We start from the raw sequence: 22,858 nt of genomic DNA, 5'->3' as shown, positions 1-22,858 counted from the left end.
AAAGGAATCTCAAAGGGGCTACATACCACGAATGAGAGGTTTAACAGCTTTGGTGTGATCACTGCCTCTCTGAACACAGCACCTCTCTGGTGAGCTGGATCACTCACGGTAACTTGGAATTCAAAAAGTCTTCGGAACAACAAATTCACTTTTATTTTTACAACCAACATGACCTTTGATGACCTTTAATCCCGCAGACTGCAGGCCAATAATAAACCTGATTAATGACAACGCTGTGTGGAGGATGTGCTGATAATTTGCAAGAAAAACAAGGCCAAAGTAACAGGATGAAGAAAAGCTAAGTGTTATGATCGTAAATCGACATCTAAAAATAGACTATACTGCACTGATGCAATTGGACAGAGTGATTTTAATAATTAAGTACATTAATCTGGATTATGTTGGCTAAAAAAAAAAAGCAGCAGCAGCAGCTTTATCAGTAGCCATCTTTGAATAACTGAAATTAAGACTTTGCATTCTTGTGCAACTAGCACTGATATTAATACTAAAGCTGCATTTAATACGATTTTATATTAATGACAGTGTTTTATCTGCACATCAGCACAGGCCAGACAGGCTGTAGCGGCAGGTTCGTTTGACGCCACATGCCGTATGTTGCATATCACTGCAATGGGACTCCATCATGACGAAAATGTACAGCGTTGTCATGTCATCATGGATTCACGAGAATGCGGGGGCAGCATCAACACAAATTGTCTTCCTCGCAAGTTGTAAACAAATTGTCGATTTAAGACTTCAAGTCAGTCAAACCACCTGGCAGCCGTTTATCATACATTCCTGCTTTTGAACGTCGGGTTTCTGAATGCAGAGCGGGTCACGCGATCGATCAAGATGGACGACGTGTTTGTTCAAACTGAGACAGAAAATGTCACTTCATACACGGGGAGAAAAATTGCCGTCGTAAAACACATTTTGCGATCAATCTCAGACAGAATATATCCCGTCTAACTATAGAGAGTGAATATAATATACATACAAAGCAGGGATTGTTATCTGAAACACTACACCCCTTTATATCCCTAAATGTACTGGTTAGCTTATCAATATAGTGATGCTATCTCAGTCATACAGGTAGGTTTTAAACCTTACTGAGCTGATCAGTATCTGTGTGTCATGATGCAGAATAATCAGTTTGATTTGAAGACAAACCCAAGAATGACTCAGTGCACTTCTCTACCATCACTGTATCAACTGTTTTCACTCATGCCTGCAGACAAATGACAACTGAAAATGCTATCAGAATGCGCGTACATTTTATTTATAGGCACCTTAGCGCAATAAAACCTGAATATGTTTACTAATGCCTTGTTTATGTGGGGAAACACAAGCCATCTGCTTAACAGCAGTTCAATTAATGTGGAGTTAGGACACAGGTTGAGAAAAAGTGACACATGCCTTCCTCGTTTATTTCTCCTTGCATCACTTTTTTTTTTTTTACGTTACTCCACAAAACGATCACTCATGTCAAACTTTAGTTACCTTATCAACTCTGATAATCAGCTCCTGCTTGAGCCTTTGAAATAAACAGTACACGCCCACACACACACACACAACAAGCCTTTTGACACAACACTGTCAGAACCTTTCCAAACTGATTTCAAGTTTCATTTAGATAACCTTTCTGGTGTGTTTGCGTGTGATAGGGAATAGTTAAGAAAAAAAGTACAGCAGAGACTAAAGGTCTTTATAATAAAGACTTTTTCCTATCCTAATTCATAATCTTATTTATTCTTGATGTAAAGCAACTTTGAGTTTATGAAAATATAAATATTATTATTACTATTTTTGGAGTGTTGGAACCATTATAGTGCATCATACTGTTATAATTACTACTAAAAATACCATAGCAGTGAATACACACACAACACAATCACTGGATTACTCTGATATGGAAGAAAACATTCTGAGGCAGGTTCTGGGGAAATAAAACGTGACCTATTTTCGAAGCTGATTTCTTTTCGCAATTGACAGAGCAATATTGTTCAGTGTAAGGCCATCTGACGGAGAGAAATGTGATTTTCGACACAAATTGCACTTCATGTCTTTCTCTCACACCTCACAGTTTTGAAATAAATGCTTGAAGCTTAGAATCCTGGTCGCAATAAAAGGAAACCTTGGAGGAAAAAAAAAGAAAAATGTTACATGACCCTACCAAAGAAGCTGTTGGTTCAGGAATGATAAATCTCCAAACTTTGTGGCCACATCTGCAATTAAGTCAAGTTATGGACAACACACGGCACAACCTCTGTGTGACTTGACGCCATAAAAGGAGAAGTGATGGAAATGTGTACATGCAGGGAGAACAGGACAGGAAACTGCTTCACAACAAGACCGTTGGAGAAGAGAAATTCTGCTTGAGCACAAAAAAAATGTCATTTAAAATACAGCAACTGGTTTCACGTTCCCTTCATAAACACGCCAGCCTCCCGGAGCAAACAGAAGCCTCTCTTCCCATAAATTGGCCATTTCCCCAATGCTCACCTCCATGGCAGCTTCCTGCACTGAAGAAGTGATTGTGCCTTTAAACTACAGCCACTTGTCAGAACTGTGACAATGTGTGATTGCTCAGATCGGTGTAGATTACTGACAAACATCAAGCAACAAAAATGGGAGCAATATACACCGTGGACTGACCAAGCAATGTTGTTGTTTTTTTTTTTACTCGTCTCTGTCTCAGGAAGAGGAAAGATTATTTTGACATCCAAGATTGGTAAAGACACGAGTCAAGTGTGCCATCGAGTGTGATTTGCTCAAAACTTTGTACAGCTCAAAGTTACAAAACCACGTCCCCTAACTTCCCTTACACTAAATCTCAAATGACAATGACAATTTATGGTTTTACCAGTTTTGTCTTACAAATCTCATCTTAAGTCCATGCAACAGTGTACCCTATGATGTATTCTTGAATACTATTACACAGAGGAGCATGAACTGCATTTATTTTTCAGTCAGGAGCCTCATTTACAGTAAATCTCTCTCTTCTCATGTATCAGTGTGACATTTGACAACATTTCCACATAGTCGCAACTCCCTTCTGTAGAAGCTGAGTCACAGATGGGTCGAGAGGTCCATGCATGGACGACGACGCAGTATGTGTGTGTGTGTGTGTGTGTGTGTGTGTGTGTGTGTGTGTGTGTGTGTGTGTGTGTGTGTGTGTGTGTGTGTGTGTGTGTGTGTGTGTGTGTGTGTGTGTGTGTGTGTGTGTGTAGCTGTGACCCATCAGGCCTCGTGGGAAGCTGCAGCTAAACTGATGGATGCCAAAGAGCAACGGAGGGAGGAGGGAAGGGAGAGAAGTAGGAGCCAAGTATCAGAGACAAGTGCCTGTACTGCAGCAATGCAGGGGCAAGGGAGAGAGAGATATCAAAGAAATTAGAAAAAGACAAAAAAGTGCTAAATGAAATCAATGCAGTGCACACATAGGGTTCTAAACATATAACATCAGACTCTATTTTCACTTCTTTCAGAATCTCTGCTCGATGTCATTGCTTTGCTGATGTTTACTCCTGGTTATGAGAATAATATCTTTCACCTACGTAGCAGACAACAAGCCCTGGTGAAGCAAACACTCCCTGCTGAGCCTCCTATGTCTCCTCCCTCCCCTGCCCTCTGAACAAACAGCTCTCCCTCTGGAGGCTCTGTGGCAGGGAGTAGGACACTCGCAACTATCAACCGGCTGTTTCACCCTCATGTAAACAAGGTCTCGCTAGGACAACCCAACCACGGCTGGTGCTCTTAACTTACAAGCAGCGATAGTAACGTATACATTTCCTCCGTCAATGCTTCCCCAACCTTCCCCCAACGCTGTTCTGAGAGACTCGCTGCAGTGAAATGTAAACACAGTCCGAGGGGAAGCATCTGCTCATTTTTCATTGTGCAACCCCCCCCCCCCCCCCCCCCCCACCCTGTGCAAACGCACGCCTGGCCTTCTCCATTTCACGTAGCCCAATGACACATAAAGGCACATGCACGAACCCAATCAAATCACAAAAGAACACACAACCGCTACGATGCACGGTACCAAACAAATACACACATCAAGAAAGAAGAGGAGATGAGCTAATGCACGGGCACTCACGAGAACAAATATCCTGTTCTCGTCATAAAATGTTCATCCCCAGCAAGCTTGTTGGGTAGCCAAGCGCATTTCCCGGTTGAAAAATATAAACACACTTAACCTTGAGCTGATCTTTTTAACATAATGCATCTCTATTGGATTCTAGCTGGACTTTACTCACAGGAATACCAAGTGCAAAGACTTGTGGTTTGACAAACACAAGTTTGGGGGGGTGGGGGGGGAGATGAAGGACAAAGTGGCAGAGATGAGAAGTGAAGAACTGCCGGATCTCGTGACCGCTTGTTATGTTCCGTCGGAAGGACACCAACGTGACACCATGTTCTGAGAATGTTGCCACTGCCTAGTGCTAATCTTCAAGACACCACATTTACACTGATGACATGGTGTAGGCAAAACTCACAAGTACACGTAAAGACACGGACTGGTGGACCTTTTACTTTATATACAGTCGATAATGTCTTCCAACGCGTACCGGCCCTAAAAATAGCCGCAACCGTCGAGCAGCTGTCCCAGAACACTCAGTCAAAACCACATGATCACGACGATGTCAGCTGCTGCTTTAAAGGCCAAAAATGGACTAAGAAAAAATGCATTATTAAACCTGGGATAAGAATGTTACTTGTAAAAGTACCACAACCTCCATCTGAGATTAGTACTCAGGCTGCAACTAACAATTATTTACACAATAGAATCATTTTAATTGTTTTAATTCATGAAAAAAAACACTCAAACTGATTAATCGATTATCAAAATCGTTCAAAAATAATGAACAAATCGAATAATCGTTGCAGTCCTAGTGAGCTGGAAAACAACAGACACAACTTCAAGAATCTGTTGCAACACAACACCGCAGGAAGACAGAACAAACCTCATTGTGATGTGATCCAAACACAGATGGCAACAGTGGATCAAAGTAATAACTGAGGGAGAAGTTAGTGAGGCTGTGATGTCACACGACTGAGCCCAGCAACAGACACACAAGTGACACAAATTCATCCTTAATTTGATCTGACATCAAATTTCCATCTGAAAGCCCCCAGTACCCGACAAGTAAATCAAACATCTGCCGGTCAATTGGGTATATTATGATACTTTGTGAGACTCAGACAGCTGCGTGGCTGTTTGCATACATCTTACACACCTCTGGTGTTCATACAGTTCAATTTCACTGTTGCCTTTGTCAAGTCGTCAACTACAAGCCTCATGCAGGCCCGTGTGGCTGCACTCGTCTGATAGCATGTGTGCCGAAATGAAAGGCAAGACATTCCACGAGACGCAGTATGTTTCCGTGCACAATTAAATATACAAGCACTAACTTATTGAATAGAGTGTGTCTGCCTGCTCTAGGCGAGGTGGTGATATGCCGCCTTGTTAGTATTAGACTCATCAGTCGGGGGGAAAAAAAGTATAAGCCTGGACTTCACCATGTTTTCTTTCATGCCAGGGTGGGAACTGTGGAGTACCTGAGTGCAATGTAGCTTTTCCACTATGCAGTTGTAGCACGGCTCGACTCTTCTCGTACTTTTTTTGCTTTTCCATTCGGGATAGCACCTGGTATTTTTTAGTACCTGATCTGGCGAGGTTCCAAGCGAGTGTAAATGTGATGTCAACAGACTGACGGACACTGATAGTGTGACACTGAGAGCGTTGTCACTGGAAGAGTGCTAAGTGTGCTGTCCGACACAAGAATCAAACCGCACAGCGCCGCGCTGTAGATCCGTTAAAAAGACTTAATAATCCTGAAAACATTTACATTCACAACCCGTTCTGCCGTATTTAGTCTAGTTTAGTTTGTGTTGCGTATAAAACACTGTCACTGCATTTTCGCGCAGCCCACATTGAGGCGATACTACAGTAATGGAAAACCACCAAAACCATGTTTGATCCGTGCCATGTCAGCCATGCTACAACTGGGAAACGCACCACAAATTAACACACAGTAGTAATTTGATTTCCAAACGCATTAAAAGGGCTGGGGGTACCCCTGAGCAAGGTGCCCAACCCTCAATGCTCCCCGGGCGCTACTCAGTGTGGCAGCCCACTGCTCCTAATTCTAGGATGGGTCAAATGCAGAGGAAAACTTTCCCTAAGGGGATTAATAAAATTAAACTTAAAACTTGAACTTTAACTTTTATTATCTGGGTGTGTTGGTCCCACTTTGAGAAATTACAGTACAAGTGGACTAATATGTTTAAAGGGAATTTAAAAAGTCTGGTTTTAGTCATCCTGACATCATGGAAACATCCTGACAGACATGCTTCTCACCCTCCAGTGTGGCCCCGGCCGAACTCATCTGTGCTGTAATGTAAACTCTGTGGCACTGAGCATCATTTGCAATACTTTTGTGTGTGCTCACATCGCTATAACGTTATTACACAACAACAGTTGGGGTGAAACGACTTCGGTATTTGTTTTTGATACGTTTTCTTTCACACCACAGGTTGGGTTTTATGATGTAACATTGCATTTGCAAAAAATGTCTGCGTTTATAATACAAATACACATTTGTCAAAGTGTCAACACACAGGCTTTATTAAGGTTGAGCGGGGAACAGGTTTTCATATGGCAGTGCACAGCGATTCATGTCAACAGCACTAAATCAAGGCAGCGGCGGCCGTGGTGGGGAGGTTGCCATTGAACAGTGGGCTCCATGAATACATTTGAATAGATTTTGCCTTATAATGGCTTTATCAGAATACTGCCCTCCAGTGACCTCATCAACCTTCAAAGGATTCTCTTGCATATTAATCACTGGTAAACTGAGAATAACAGAAACAACACAGCCGTCCTGTTCAAAACAGGAAGTGGCAGAGGGATTATTAAGATTTGGATGACAGGTGGTTATTAGTCAACATCATTCCAAAAACGCATCTAGCCTGCCAAACGAAAATGTTGTGCGTTGAATATGTATTTTTTTTATTTTTTTATCACTGATTTACTAAATAGGCACGTTATAAAATAACAAGGAATTAATTAATGGTTGTTCCTACAAGTGTTGGGTAAAGCTGGCAGGGTTCTTAGATTACAATTCTGCAGGTACACGACTGCCAACAATGAATTAGCCAATATCTATTTGATAACTGCAACAATTTCAGATTATACATACACACATCTCACGTATAAACACAGAAATCACCGTAGAAAGTTCCTGTCAGATACACAAACACTAACCTGTGGAGACAGGGCAGTGGGAGGCTGGGTGAAGAGTGTGCACTGGGCTGCTGACCGTAGGCCATGTGCTCTCCTGACAGTCTGGCGGGTGAAAGGAGCAGACAGTACGTCCTGCTGAGGAGGAGACACAAACAGAAAAAGATGTCAAGTTGGGCAACATCGTCTTTAGATCGAGTAGCAAAGGTGATTTAATTGCGTAAAAATACTTTTTCTTTTGGCTTCTCCCTTTAGGGGACGCCACAGCGGATCCCTATGCAAAATTATAAACCTCACCATCAGGACCTAAACAGTCCCCATCAGGACCTACAGCACAACAACAGCAAGCTCCAGACATGAAAGTGGTCATTGTGTTGTACGTTCTATTTGCATCCTCTGCACTGCCATGCAAACACGCCGTGTGGTCAGAGCTGTGCCTGTCGTGTGTGGATTCCCTGTGTGCTCTGGGGGCAGCGAGTGAGGAAGCCCCAATTGCAGATGAAAGAGCTGCAGAAGCTCCACACCTAAACCAAGATTAGCTGTGAGTTATTTTTCCCCATTATCCACTACTGCACAAACTGATTGTTGAGGGAAAAGTGACAAAAGTGTGTGTCTGTGTGTGTGTGTGCAGCCACAGGGTCACAGGACACTGGAATGACTCAAATACTTTCACCTTTAAAGTCAGTGCAGGCACTCAGATGTTCTCTGCCTACCAGCACTGCGGAAAGATCAGATGGAGACAAAGTGGGATGGATAATTATAAACACTGTGTGTGCCTTGACTGTACACTTTGAACAACAACCCGAGTACCACGCTAACTATGCATATTGGCGCCAAGTATGTGGAGCTGTTTAGCCTCAGGGGGAATCTGAGCACAGACAATCTCACCGTACAAGATTTGTATTTACAGCAGTCTAAAGCATTGACTTTAGAGGTGAGGTGCGAACTATTATAAAACTATAAAACTATTCTACCTTTAAAAGCACATTTAAGAGTCAACGCTGACAAATGAAAACAGTTATAGGGCTTTTCCACTATACAGTTGTAACTCGGCTCAGCTCCATTCTACTCTGTTTGGTATCAGACACGTCGTATTCCATTACTATAGTACTTCCTCAACGCGGGCGGTGTCGTCACAGCACGGCTGCACGTGATGTCGTTTTGTACACGACACACACAATCTAGTGACGACGGGCAAAGAAAGCAATCATTAGAATGGGTTCATTAAAAAGATTAGTTCAGCACTTCCTGCATAAAATACTGCTGAAGGGCAGATTTCAGCAGTGTTGTCGCTAAATACAACAGACTTCTCTGGTAAATATTGAGATTTTAGAAGTTTTCTTTGTGAAATGTTGGAGATTAACGCATGTTTTCAGGACTTTTGAGTCTTTGACACTCTCTGACCAATCAGTGGCTGGCAGTCTGTTGACGTCACATGTTAGTACCAGGTACCAGGTTCTAAAAAAGCGCGTCTGCTATAGACGTCAATTCAACCACTGCGCTGAAAATGGCTGGCAGCCAATGAGTTTTAATAGTTAGGCGAGTTCAAATGTGTGTGTGATGTGTAATGTAACCAGTGTGACAACGACAGGAAAGAGAAGCAGCCGCAGTGAGAGGATGATCTCACTGCACCTTGAAAGGTTCAGGAAGTCCTTTGTCCCCACAGCCATCAGGCTTTTTAACAGTGACCCAAACAATGAGCAGGTTGCAATAATCAGACCGGGTGCAATATTTGTTTATTCATCTGCTTTTTTTTTTTTTTTTTACTATTTATCTGTTTGTTTTATACTGTTTTATACCTATCTATCAAGAGCTGCTGGACAATGTGCATTTACCCCATGGAGGATTAATTAAGTATTTATCTATCTCTAATTAACTGAATACTTTCACATTTTATGCCCAGAGAGGATAGAACATGAAGCTACAGCTAGTGTTTTAGTAAACTCAACTGGCAGGAGGAGCAAGAGACAACTGCTGCCTCTGTACAAAGGTGACCACATCCACCTACTACAGCTAAGTGAGTCATCGACATGTTAAAACCGGAATATGACGATGCCGCATTGTTTTATAGAGAGCAACGGACTGTACTACTTCATGGTTCAGTGCAGTCCGTGGTTTCCCAGCAACCTTCTGCCAGTGTCATTGTGAGGTAGCAGTTTCATTGAGATTAAACTCTAAAAGCCAACCCGTCTTTGTGTTTTTATTGGCAACGATAAATGAAGACATGCTGCATCTTATATTGTGCTAAATGCATACCTAACCTATTGAGTGAGCACACTTACAGCATGACAACTGTTGTGACAACCTGTAAAAGGTCTAGTGCCGAACATTCAGGGGAGTTTATTGGCATGAATTGAATATACTACCCATAAGTAAGTTTGTATTTGTGTATAAAGGTTTTAAAATAAAAATGAGTTGGTTTTCATAGCCTTATAATGACCTTTTAATATGTACTCAACGCAAGGGACTTGCTTGACGGAGGCCTTAATTGTTCACATCTGCGTTTCTACATCAGCCTGAATGGAAGCTTCCGAAAGAACAGGCTTTCTATGCAAATGGAGGAGGACAACATTCTTTCTCGTGTGCGTAAGTCACGCAGTTCCTCAACATGCTTGGAAAAGGGAAGGGTTAGGGGAGGACTCCTCAGTTTGTTATAATCTGCAGTCATTAGCTGTCACTAATTCTTACACACTGGGCCTTCAAATATAACATATTCAAACATTTCAGAGTCACCAGTTCAGCACATCTGTGTTTTCAGACCGATGTGGGCATGAAGAGATCCACACACACACACACACACACACAATTCAACACTGTGACACAACAGATCTAACCACGACTGAGCCACCGCACTGCCGCGGAATGTAGGCTTTACATTAATTAATCAATACCAATAAACACAACAGTCCATAATAAGAAAGGCCGGCACGAGAAGCTGTACTTCTTTAGCGATTCTGCCGAGTATTTCCTGCTATCAGGATTCTAATCAATGAAGAGGTGTCAGCTTAGCTTTTCCTCAACATGTTACACACACAATTACCTTTCCTTTAATGATTTTGAGCTTTGGTTCATCACATCACAAGCAAAGATGTGGCTTGGATTATGCCAATTTGAGTGGTTGCCAGTAGAAACACTTGTTGATAAATGTAGAATTGTAGAATCTTTACTTTTCAGTATGCACACCTGCAGGCTCATGGGTTAGCTATGGTGCAGAGCTGCAATTATAACCAGTACTTCTACTATGTTTCTACAAATGCAAACACACAGAAAGGGACCACGAAGGACAGTTACTGAAAGAGAAGTACAATTTGCAGACTTATTCCGACACTGTCTTTCCACAACAAACTGGACCCCTTGTGGTTATACAATTTCAGCAGCTGGACACTCGTCGTTCACTCGTAGTTCTACAAAAGAATGAGCAATGAAGCTCTGGAAGACTTTCAGACACTTTCAGATAAGCAATGGACCTTGGCACTCGCATAATATGTTGCTCGCTTCTTATCAATGACAAGTCAGACATGCATGGACACATATGAGGGGTCTGTCTGTGTTCAAGACTCCACCGAGTACAAACCGTGCCAGTGAACGACCAAGAGGATCTGAATCCTGTGATCTGTTACTGTGGAGGAGGAACAGCATGCATGGAATTGTTGACAGTGTGAAGTGGGATATTTACTGAAGCTAAGCCAAGTAACTGGACTGACTCATTGTCATTCTGACAATGAATTCAAGCTGCAGCAAAAACAGTTACACAAAATGTTATTATGGGTCAATAAAGAGTGGGTTTCATTATTTTGGGGGACAAGCGTGAACTATAGGGTTTACGTAAAAAAAAAAACATCACCACGCGGGTAAGAAATCACATACTGATATGTACTAATATATCAGTTCAACAGTAGAATACTAACCAAAAATAGACTCGTACAGCAATGGAGTGTCCTCTGTTTGAGTGGGGACAGGTGAGCTCAGCCCTCCAGACACACACAGTGTGGTGTCATTTAAAATTTGCGCCACCTTATTTGTTTCTTAAGGACGTGGCTGTGACCTCTTTGCTGCACCAGGCCTGAGGTCCACTGAGGGGAGGATCCTACTCTTTTGGTTGATTAGATTGCCACAAGGAAAAGACAGCTGCTCTCTGTAGATACTACAATACTTGAGTACAACGATACAGAACATACACACACACACAAAGTTAGCTACTTTATTATCCTGATACAAATGGCCCCAGCTGGTTAAGTCCTTGGATGTTGTCACCAAGCCTGCAGCAAAGTACATCTTCAAGGGTTCACTGCAGCCCAGAGTGAGACATGTAATTCTGAATAGTTTATATCAGAGCTGGGGGATGAAGTGGTAGCAACTATTAGCTCCATAGTCTTCATGACAAGACGCAGGCAGCTTAATAGTTTTTATGAAAGTATACAGTACAGCAATATTGTGAGTGTCACATATTTAAGGGTGTAAAATTTTCAAGTAAACCTACATAAGAATAATCATTTTTGTTACTGTGTGATATAAAACTAAGAGATTCAGACGGAGAGAGGAAATGTAGCAGATAAAAGCCTCCATTTTTACTTTAAAACCTTCTCCTGATGATGTTTTTTACAGTAACACTGATTTGAAGTGTGCACAGCTGCTTCAGAACAGACTGAATGGCTTTGTTCTTCCAAGACGATATTGCGTGCGTCAAAGGTTCAGCCACGTTATGTGTGACACATTCGGGGCACTCGCAGAAAAGTGTTTCATATTCCTCATCACAGCGAGAAAATAAATAACCACTGGCTTTGTCATGTATTGATTTACCGGCTGACTTATAGCAGTGTGTACTATGAGCTCACCGCTGCTCTCAGACCAACCTACTCAGATCACAGACACATCAAAACCGTGCCTGGTGCACAGCTTGCAGTATTATCAGGTAAATCCAATCACACCAGCACTTCATCTACCGTGCGCCATGTGTCGGTACTCTGCTGTGTTTGCCACCCGAGTGTACACTGGATTGTTTTACATTAACTCTAAGCCAGACACCAGCATTCTGTCACCTCTGCACATTTGTGATGCCTGAACTGACACGATCCTCAGCTTTAATTACTGGAAACGACTCATCAGCAAAAAAACGCCAGAGGACTCAGATGTCTCTTTATGCAAGATATCTCACAGCATAGATTGGCTAATGTTTTATCTTAGATGTCACAGATGCTAAGTTAAGTGGACCGCTGTGTAAGATTGTGCAACTGAATAGGCCTGTGGGTGTGCTCTACAACGGTGGCATCAGACTGTGTGTTTTCAGCACATCCACTCATGAGCTTATTATCCCCTATTTGATTATGAAAACAGTTCCCCACACCGAAACATTAATGTAATGTCTAGTTAGTCGAGGCTATTCTTGACAAGCTTGCTGATCACAGTAGGGTAAAAGTCCAACAAATAAACACAGACTCAAGTGACCAAGAGAGAGGGTATAACACACACCTCATAATTTGCACTATAAATGACTAGGAGTTCAATAATACAAAGATAAAAACCTGCTTTATCAGGAGTGTAAGTACAACAGAAATCACCATGTGCATAAGCCAAGAAAACAAGACAAATTCAAAATGCCTTCCTCATATCATATTTAAAACGTGACAGCTAAATCATCTTGAACAGAAAAGTGGTCCATTATACCTATAGCATACATATAGTGTAATAAATAAAATAAAAATAAATACAACTGTACAATTCTTCATCAAGGGATTAACTATCACCTCAGGCCACATCCATACAAATGAGTTTTTATCTGAAAACCATTTACAGATAATAAAAAACAAACAAAAAAAAAAAAACAATCTGCATCCAGACAATCATTTCAGTTCCATATCTGTATCGGTACTAACACACCTGAAAGCATATATCATGTAAGCAATTCAGGTACATTGAGCAGGTGCATTCTGGTGTAAACAGGAAGACAACTCTCCTCTGTAGTTGTTTACTTGGCTTCAGAAAGTATCCCCAACGACCACAGTGAAAAATAAAGCAAGGATTCCTGTTTGCAAACTAGCGACAAGGTGAAACCATAGACTGCATGTAGAAATTGGCAAAGCCTTACAGTTGCCTCCCTTAGGTCAATCCTGAAGTTACATTATAATAAATATCTACCATGGGGTGACTCTGCTGGTTGCAGAAAGAACTCTGTTTGAATGGAAGTCCATGGGAAAATGATGTGAAAGTGATGAAGTATGACAGATATGAGTGGACACCAGACAGCTGGTGTCATCCAATAGGAGACTAGTTGCAAGTGTCAACAAGGCCCCGTCCAAATTGTGAATCTCAGACCTTCAAAATGGGACTTTGGATTCTTATTGTTGACGACCTGACCAGCTCTCACCAATTCGGTAAAACTGAATAAAAAGAACCAGTCAGGAAGCAAACGTGGGTAACGTCACTGTTTTCAAAGGTCTCCGTTTCTGCCCATCTAGCCTTGTTGTTGTGTGGATGCAGCACAGAGTAAGAGAAGTGTCATGACAGAGGTGCCCAGTGGATTGGGAAGCCGTTGAGTAATAAATGCAGACAAATGAATGGGAAATGCTATCTCCTAGCATTTGAGCGACTGAACTACAACAGCAGATGGTAAATGGAGGGCATCCTGCAGAGAATAAGGAGCAGGCGTACGTCACATCATCTTGTCCTCACATACTGGATGTTCAAACGTACAAGCTATTAAATATTGCATGTCCCTATCGAGTCCATTGTCTACATTCACTCTGTGTGCACTTTATGTGAGGTGCCGTTGTCCATGGGGACTGCAAAACTGTGGGAGCAGCAGAACGGCACCTTCTGAAGGATTGAAGGATTCTGCACCAAAGTCAGTGAGCGACACTTAAAACTTAACAGTTATTCACATTATGATCTGGCCATTTCTCCCAATCCCCTTATCTTCCCCTCTCAGCTCTTCTTCCTGCCTTGCTCCGTCACCCTCTCTGTATTTCCCTTCTGTAAGGAAGCTGCAGGCATTCACTGACCAAGAGAATGGATGATGTGTAAGATGAAATTTCCAACACATTAGGCACATTCTAGTACTCAGTGCCTGCACATGCAGGACACAGAGGGGGGGGGGGGGCTGCTGCCTAATGATAATCATCTATTGTTAAGAAGAAGAAGTGATCTAATTGAAGGGGAATCCCTGGCAGACCCAAAAATATAGACTCTCGTACAGCGAGAGAATAACCCATTCAGGTAGAGGCGGCATGAAGGATTCACACTAATCACATCATAGACCCAGTCACATTCCCAGTGAACCCAACTATCAGCTTCCTTTTAAGGACAAGTCTTCATTGTATTGTGTGTGTGTGTGTACGTGTGGTTTGCTGCAGGGCTGGACAAAGAAATGACATGAGCCATGCAGCCAAGCAGTGACAAAGCAATTTAAGGCCGACAAAGCGAGGGAGGGTTGCATGGTCAGTTTCTGCCGTGATCATTAATCACCTGGGAAAGGTGGACACCCACCCATACACAAATGTGACGCAAACTGGCACTATACTATACTATTTATTGTTTGCTGATGTGGGACGCACACAAATCGGGTCATGAAGGAGGCGAGAGCAGAGAGTGGGGTTGACAGCTTAGCATCTGCTGCTGCAGCAAAGAGGAATGGGTGGGCTGAGAACCGCCTTCATTTATAATGGAATACAGCAACAATGCAGCTTCATCCCCAGGTGTCTCAGGGACTGCAAGAGCCGGGATATGGCCCAAAAAAGAATTTAAGCCCTACATTCACCACACTGCTATTTTTCTGATTTATTGCCCCAGGTGTTACTCAAATAAAGGTTAGCAGGGCAGAAAAACCAACACCATAACAGCGCTGGTATTGTTGGTAATCAGGAATGCACTGGGATGTCACAACAAACGCTTCTGACTTTATTGCAAATTGAAAGCCATTGCTTTTCCATCCAGCTATTGAGGGGGGGTCAGACCCTGTAAACAAGCATGAATTGAACATGAAGAAGGAAAGAAGGATAAAATTGATACTGAAACAACCGGCAGGGTAATGGATGCACAACATTTTGTAAGGAATGTCCCTTTTGCTTTGCGTCATACAAAAGACAGACACCCTCCGAGGAGACGGAGATGATGATCAGCAGCACCATGGAGAGTAGGAGCGTGGGTGTGAGGGAGAGGAAACTCAAGCATGTGAGAGAAAGAGAGAGTGAACACGCGTCAGAGAGGAGATGAAGGACTTGGCCTCTGCATGAGTGCGATGACTACAAAGCAATCATTCTTTGCATCAGTGAATAGTAAGGAACATTAACTGGCAAAAAAGTTATATGAATAGCCATATTAACTTAGTATGCCGCAGCCAAATGCTGCTTTTATTCTGTAAAATGTGGCTTACAATTACAGGCAGGTTCCCAAACTAAGGAACGCATTACTTGGGCCAAAACAAATGAGCGGTGGTCATGAATCGCACATATTATGCACAGATTAAAAAAAAATACATGTTGACGTTTAAATGAACTTGAAAATACAAACACATAATGTACCTCAATTCTTCAAGGATATTGCCAGATTGTATATTGATACCTGCGAGGATAAATAAAAGGAAAATGATGAAAGAAAGGAAAAGCTCTGGCAGAAAAATATCATGTTGAATTCAGGAGTTCGCTGTAGGTGACTAAAATTGTTTATTGGGTTTTTGTTAAGCTGAAGCCGTCTCATCCAAGAGGCTTCTTCAGTTCTGACTAAGTGGTGGACAAATCCAGGTATTTGTCTCTGTACGGTGGATACCCGTCTTGAGAGTCGTTATGTTAAACAAAGCAGGTCGGCCACTTCTGACCCAGCTTCAGGTTGTTAGTTTCACCTGAGTCAAGATGTGAAAGAGGGCTGTTATGGTCACCTGAGGGACATGGTACATTTCCACGCAGTTAAGTCCAGCTATGGTTGTAGCTCCACTACACCATTCAGTTTGACTACTGTCCTTGTCCCAGTATACAAGCACTAGTGGGGAATCGATTTATTGAATGAAGTGTGTCCACCTTCGCTAAGCTACGGGGGCAAAACACCCACGTTCAGCTTGTTAGGATTAGGCCATCTCTGGTTTAATTTGCATGCATGTCAAGCTCCATTCATTCCTCTCCCGATCCATCCAGGAACTTTAAGCTGACAGAGCATAGCACTGAGGCCACTTCCTCTGATAGGTGGTGGTTTCTTCTTTCACTCCCTTGTTTAATGTTGGAGATTTTTAAGTCTTTTTAACTGATCTACAGTTCGGTTGGATTCTTGTGTCGGACTCTTCCAATGACGACACTCTCTGCCAATCAGTGGTCCGGCAACTGTTAATGTGACATTTTAGTTTCAGCTCAGCTCGCTTGGGATCAGGTACCAAAAAAAGCACCACGGTCTACTGCTGAAGAAATATGGGTACACGGATGATGGGTGTCTGCACACAGTGTCTCTTCAGGTTGAAGTCCGAGGGGGAAAAAAAAACAAAAAATGTATTCAAATTCTGTCTGTAGACCAGCATTACATTCACAGTGCAGCTCAGCAGTGACTACAAGTTAAGCCTGTAGTGTAACTCTAGCCAACCGCATCAATCAAAGTGTTATGGGCCTGTCATTTGTCTCTGTTGAAATGGAATCTTGCAAAGAATAGAGTTAGCCGTTTTGTCTAAGGATGACTTTCTATGCACATGATACTGCCACTGTATATTACAGGTACATGTGCCATTTCCATATACAATATCTTTCTGCTTGTCCTCTAACATACAATACTCCCTTCTTTTTTTAAGGATTTCAAAATTTTCACTAATGTTGAGTTATATACATCAACATCTTGCCACATTTGTGTCCTGGAGGACAACGTAATAATAACACCAAATACAGTGGACTGTGTGCATTAAGTTTGAATCATTGTTGGAAATGTTTAGGATAATCTAAACAAATTGGCAAAATGTGTAACATAAGCCCAGTTTTTAGTTAGTTCATAATAGACTAAATATTTAAATAGAATTGAAATATCGACAGACATGAATGCCTCATGGACAGAAAATGAGGCATTGGTTACAAAGCAGAAAGGATAAAAAAGATTTAGCCACCAATGGATAACTGTAAAAAATTTGAAGTGATGAAGGTGACAGGTGCTTATTCTTATGCTTAACAGGATGAACCTCAAATCTCATTGACATCTCTTCCTGTGTAACCAAAGGCAAAGATAAAACTGCCTGTTTGTTGTAGCGTAACATTTGTTCTGTAGAGCTGGCTGAATGGAATGAGGTAAATAGTGCACAACAGTACAGTAGGCGTTTATTAAGTGTATGTTTACATAAAGAAATGTCCTGCTATAGAGCTACAGACGTCACGTGACTCAGTTTCAATGAACCGGCCGTGTTGGTAGCCTAAGATGCAGCAAAAACGAACCGGAGCGGTGCTGGATTGAACCTGTTCACTGCAGCCTTTAAATCCATTTAAAGCAAGAGAGGACATTATTCTGGACCTGCAGGATCCTGACATCTTCAACTTCCTGATTAACTTCCATTCATCTTAGTCCAGAGAGTCACTGAAAGTTTACAAGAGCCGGGAGGGGAGCAGATGGTCATAATCTGGCTTTGTGACAAACATTCAACTCTGGAGTCGACCAACAACACGTAAATAATTGCTGTGTTGGTGTTGCTGTGCAGACTAGTTCTTGGTAAATCTAGTCCATGTTTGAAGAAGAGCTCACCATGAAATCTGTTGCTTCTAGGTTCCGTCTTCTTCTGCTCCCTGTGAGTATGTTTGATAGCAGTGATTTACCTCTGTCGTCTCTCTAGATCTAAAGTGTTCTCTCGTCAGCCTGTCCCCGACTGTTTTGGCATCCCGGGACACAACAGCTATCTGCCATTTTTCAATTTTTATGACGAAAACAGCCAAAAAGAGACTGGGTTGTCTGACATGTTGTCTGATTTATGTGTTGTCTAGTATACACATCCATAGGGGTGAACAGTGTCCTTTCCTGCCAGAGAACGTTACCTTGGTTATATGACGTCAGCTACCGGAGCGCTATACACTGCAAAATGTGCCAGTTGGGATGTACTCTCATTGTGCCTGCTGAATGTGTACTGGGTATATTGGTTGCGTCAGAGGCTATAGGGACAAAGGGTGCATTTAAGTTAAGAGGTATTTGATAAAATGAGATTATAAAATGTATAAAGAAGCAATTTTTGCATAACAAGGGGCAACTTAATGGATAACCTTCAATTCTTTGTTGGAAGATGAACATTTTTAGGGTGCAACGTGTTACCAAGGCACCAAGACCACTAGCACTTTTGAAACTGTGACACTTTATTTACCTTTACTTATCTTCTCACCTTAATAACTTAAGAGTGGCTCAGTCATCTTCCAACCAGAAGGTTGGGGTTCGAACCCCAGCTCCACTAGTCTACAGGCCAGTGTGTCCCTGGACAAGACACTTAACCACAAGTTGCTCCTTGGCCATGTCGTCAGGGTGTGAATGAAGTTGAGTGACAAGAAGTGCTGCACATAAACGCACCGTATTAATGTGCGAGAGACAAAACTGTAGTGTTGAGCACTTTTAGTGGTCATCAAGGCTAGAAAAGTGCTATATAAATAGTTAAATGCTTTCCTTAAGAAAAGCCAGTTTGGCAGCAGGTTTGGCTGAATGAGGAATAACTCACAAACCATTCTCTGACAAGCAGATAATTGTTTTCTCCCTGGACTGTATATAAAGGGGAAGGTTTATGGGGATAATTTGCAGATAGCCAACACAGCAGGAAAACACCGTCAAAGACACACAAATACCAGGATACCAGTGGTTTTTCCATATGCACAGTAAAACAGCACTTTTTATTCTGAGGCCACAGGTATGTCAAACAGCTGTGCCCACTCCGAGTTCAACACCTTGGAGGCAACATTTTAAATATTACGCACACAAGAAAACAGCAGAAAGTGACACATAATGGACATGTGGCTGCTTTTAAATACCTTTAGAGCAACATAATGGATAAAAACACACAAACACTTAGGCTATTGTGGTCTGCCAGCAGGTCAGGAGACACCAATAAATGCTGCTTTACACTACAGTTTTGCTATTCACCCACTCACTCATACATTCATACAGTGTACAAATGTGCAGCACATTTTCTATCACACATCTTTACGTTTGAGGTGTTGCTCGACACAAGATATTCTGCTCTGCACGTCTGTGTGTAGCCAAGTGGCATAAGCCTGACACAACGCAACAACAAAAGTGATTAATTGTTATATTCCAAGCAGAATATAGATGTTGTATAAAGTGTCTGACATGGATACTGAGCAGAGAAGAAAAAGCTTGCTCAACTTTTCCAAAAGGAAGAAAATACTGTCCTGACAACTGTTTATGGAATGTAAACACATAGTTCCCCTTAAGTAGACCAAAATCAAGTCCTGCACAACGGCCCGTTGCTCACAAAGCCCAAGCCCAACGAACACCATCTCCATGGAAATGCATTCGCCAACAAATCTCCTCGTCACCACTCTCCACTATTTATAGAAGGGTGGAGAGTTAGCAAGCTGGCAAAGGAAGAGCATCATTACAGTGAGAATGGAAATGTCTAGTATCTTCACCTCTCCATGCTGCCTTTATTTTTACTCACAGCTTAATTTCAAACAGCTCGCTCACAATCCCTCAGCTGAAAGCAGGATTTAAGTGTGTGAAGTTACAAGAAGCTGCGTGTCTGTCAAACTGCAGGTTGCACACGCACACATGCCAGATAGAGGGTGAAGTGGGGTCATTCCTAACCTTCTGGGGCAGAAGCTCGTGGGACTCTGCCAGGACTCTGCTGCCTTTTTGACATCTACGTGTGAGGAGGAGACAACCACAGGCATTTTGCAGGTCAAAAGATTCTTCCTCAATGTCAACTATAAAGGAACCGTGTGCATGCACAATCACATCCACACAAATAAATCAATACAGAAGGATGTTTCTAATTCCCTGCACGGGTCCGTCATACAACAAAGAGCTGGATGAGTGAAGCTATCTGATGAACAGAAAAGACCTCCACCACCACACTGGACATCAGTCGTGGGATCAGCGCTGTCAAAGGAAAAAGTCCTCCACAATTTGCCAATTAGCATTAGTCTCCAATTTTCAGTGTCTCACACTGCAGCTGCTCCATAAAACTGAGCTTTGACAAACAGCACGGCATTAACTCAATGACCGAGAACAATTACAGCTGTCAGATTTCATTAGCAAATGCACTCAGTCTTAGTCTGTCACCATCATCTAATTGCTGTGTAGGGCTGAAACAATTACTCGATTGATGCAATTATTAATTGACTACTAAATTAATCGTCAACTATTTTGATAATCGATTAACGAGATTCTTTTTTTAAAGATTTAAAATAAGCTTCTTAAATGTGAATATTTTCTGGTTTCTTTGCTCCGTATCTGAATAAATCATTAAAACTGAACCATTTTGGTTTGTGGACAAACAAACATTTCCAGATTTGTGAAACACTATCAACATTCTCTGACATTTTATGGACCCAAATGATTAATCGATTAATCGAGAAAAAGATCAATCGATTACGAAAATAATCGTCAGTTGCTGCCCTAGTGCTGTGGTTGTTGCTCCTGAATATTCCTTCTTAAAATGATGATCCGATGCCGACACAAGTCACAAGTTAAGTGCTCTTTTAAGCCAGAAAACAAAAGAAAATTGAAATATATTGTGTCTTGGAATCACATCAGAGACCTCATCAACAATGGTTTAAAGCAGCAGAGCTATTTACATAAGCAATTTATTTACTTCCCTGCTTCCTGGAGGTGCCTTTGAGCAAAAGTGAGATTGTACTGTATCACTCACACGTTGTCCCCTCTAAATCCTCACTGACACAAACACAGGAAGACGGAACGCTACTCATATACGCCGGGAAAATGCTTTGCTTTCATGACGCACAGGTGTTTCGTGACACACAGGGCATCTAAAATTAAGCCGCACATTGTATGTCAGTCACTGGAAGACCTACATCAGGTTAACTGATGTGCACAGTAATACAACATTAACTCTAGAGGTCAACCGGAATGGGTTTTTCTAGGACCAATGACTTTGCTATTATTAAGAAATCCGTGCAGCTCACGGCCGGTATAAGATGCGGGGTTGTTTTGGTCGATAGGTTTGGCCAGTTTTGTTTTTTTCCCCGTCATCTAATAAAATATAACAGTTTAATAATAGCAATTATAACAATAAATCAAAATTTTCTTTTCAATTCTCTCCTTAGGAGTCGCCACAGCAGATCATCTGCCACCATCTTGCCTTATCCCTTGTGTCCTCTCTCGATACAAAAGACTTAAATTGATCCCCTTAAATACTTAACCACACTTATCGTCTGTCTCTCCAATCTGTGTTTTGGTGCTTGCACTGCAGTGGACTTACGTTTTTAAATATAATGATGTATAAATGTAATATTACATACATGAATTTATTATGAATTTAAGAGAAGTTTAAGAGAACAGAATCTTCTGCGTTTTTCAATTCTCGGCATTTTAAAAAAATCTGATGTTTACTTGTGTGTGGCTCCTCAATTGGTTATTTCATCTTGCTCGCTTCCATCCGTTAACAGTTTGCTCTGCTTCTTTTTCGCCAGCTATGCCATGTCTGTACCTGGCTAGGGGATGTGTGTGTGTGTGTGTGTGTGTAGTTAAGTCAAGCAATTTGTGTTTCCAGACCTGCTGATTCTGAGGACTTTGGGTCAGAAGCCCTGATCTTGCAAGGCTGGTTTTCCGCTAACAGATGGTATAGGGAGGGGTGGAGACAGCCAATCTCCCCCGCAAACAAGCCACCAAGCAGTTCAAATCGGGTAAAAATCTTTGGATAGTTCCTCTTTAAAACCAAGACACGATAATTTGATAATAGCAAAAGAAAGGCTACAACCAACACGTCTGTCATACCACATGTACGACCCATAGTACAAGGCCAATCACCCCCCGCTCTGCTCTCTGTAACCGACATGCTTATTCTGTGTGTGTCTCCAGCCATTGATCCACTTGCACTGATACAGGAGTTAATTAAAAGAAACAAGACTCAAAGCTCAGACCTCTGATTCATTTGAAACTGGCAATTAAGTAGTCAGGGGGGAGGCGGGAGTCCTACCAACAGGAAAATTACAAATTAGCTGCAAGAATGTTGCAGGGCAGCAAATACACATACCCAAATTACATTTAAAAATATGAGCTTGACTTGTTCGGGGCTTGTTTGGCTCATCTCTCTGGTCCAGTTAATCATTGCAAATAAAACAATGGGACTTAAGGGCTACGAGTTGATTGCTGGGCAAAAGTGTGCATCCTTGTTTTCACCATGGTGAATCCCCAGCCTCGGTTTGTGTCAACCACAGCTCTGCTACAATCTAGGTAATTACAGTGCAAACCAACTGGGCACCAGGCCGGACAGACAGTCTTGCTTTCTGAGGCTCACTGACTCCCTGAACGTGCTCAGAGCCTGATCAATCTCAGTTAAGGTTCAGTTCTGGGTGTGTAATGATGCAGCCAGAGGCATCATTCAGAACACACTGACAGCTCCATTTCAGAAGGCTGATATTGGAAAAGTGAAAGGGAACAAAACAGAAATGGTGAACTTTTATGAGTCAGCAGCATAAATGGGCCTTGAAG

General features: G+C 42.0%; 1 protein-coding gene across 2 annotated transcripts in view; it reads right to left on the bottom strand.

The window, feature by feature from the left end:
* mcu (mitochondrial calcium uniporter) overlaps positions 1–22,858 on the bottom strand; it is a 55,760-nt gene that overhangs the window by 21,900 nt on the left and 11,002 nt on the right. The window contains exon 2 of one of the 2 annotated variants that reach the window (XM_058651866.1): positions 7,268–7,381. In XM_058651866.1, the coding sequence (XP_058507849.1) occupies positions 7,268–7,381 (114 nt within the window). The remainder of the gene's footprint in view (positions 1–7,267; positions 7,382–22,858) is intronic. The other variant, XM_058651867.1, reaches the window with a different exon arrangement.

This window comes from Solea solea, chromosome 15 (genome assembly GCF_958295425.1).
Source record: "Solea solea chromosome 15, fSolSol10.1, whole genome shotgun sequence".
Taxonomy (NCBI): domain Eukaryota; kingdom Metazoa; phylum Chordata; class Actinopteri; order Pleuronectiformes; family Soleidae; genus Solea; species Solea solea.
This window is presented reverse-complemented; position numbering and strand designations above follow the sequence as displayed.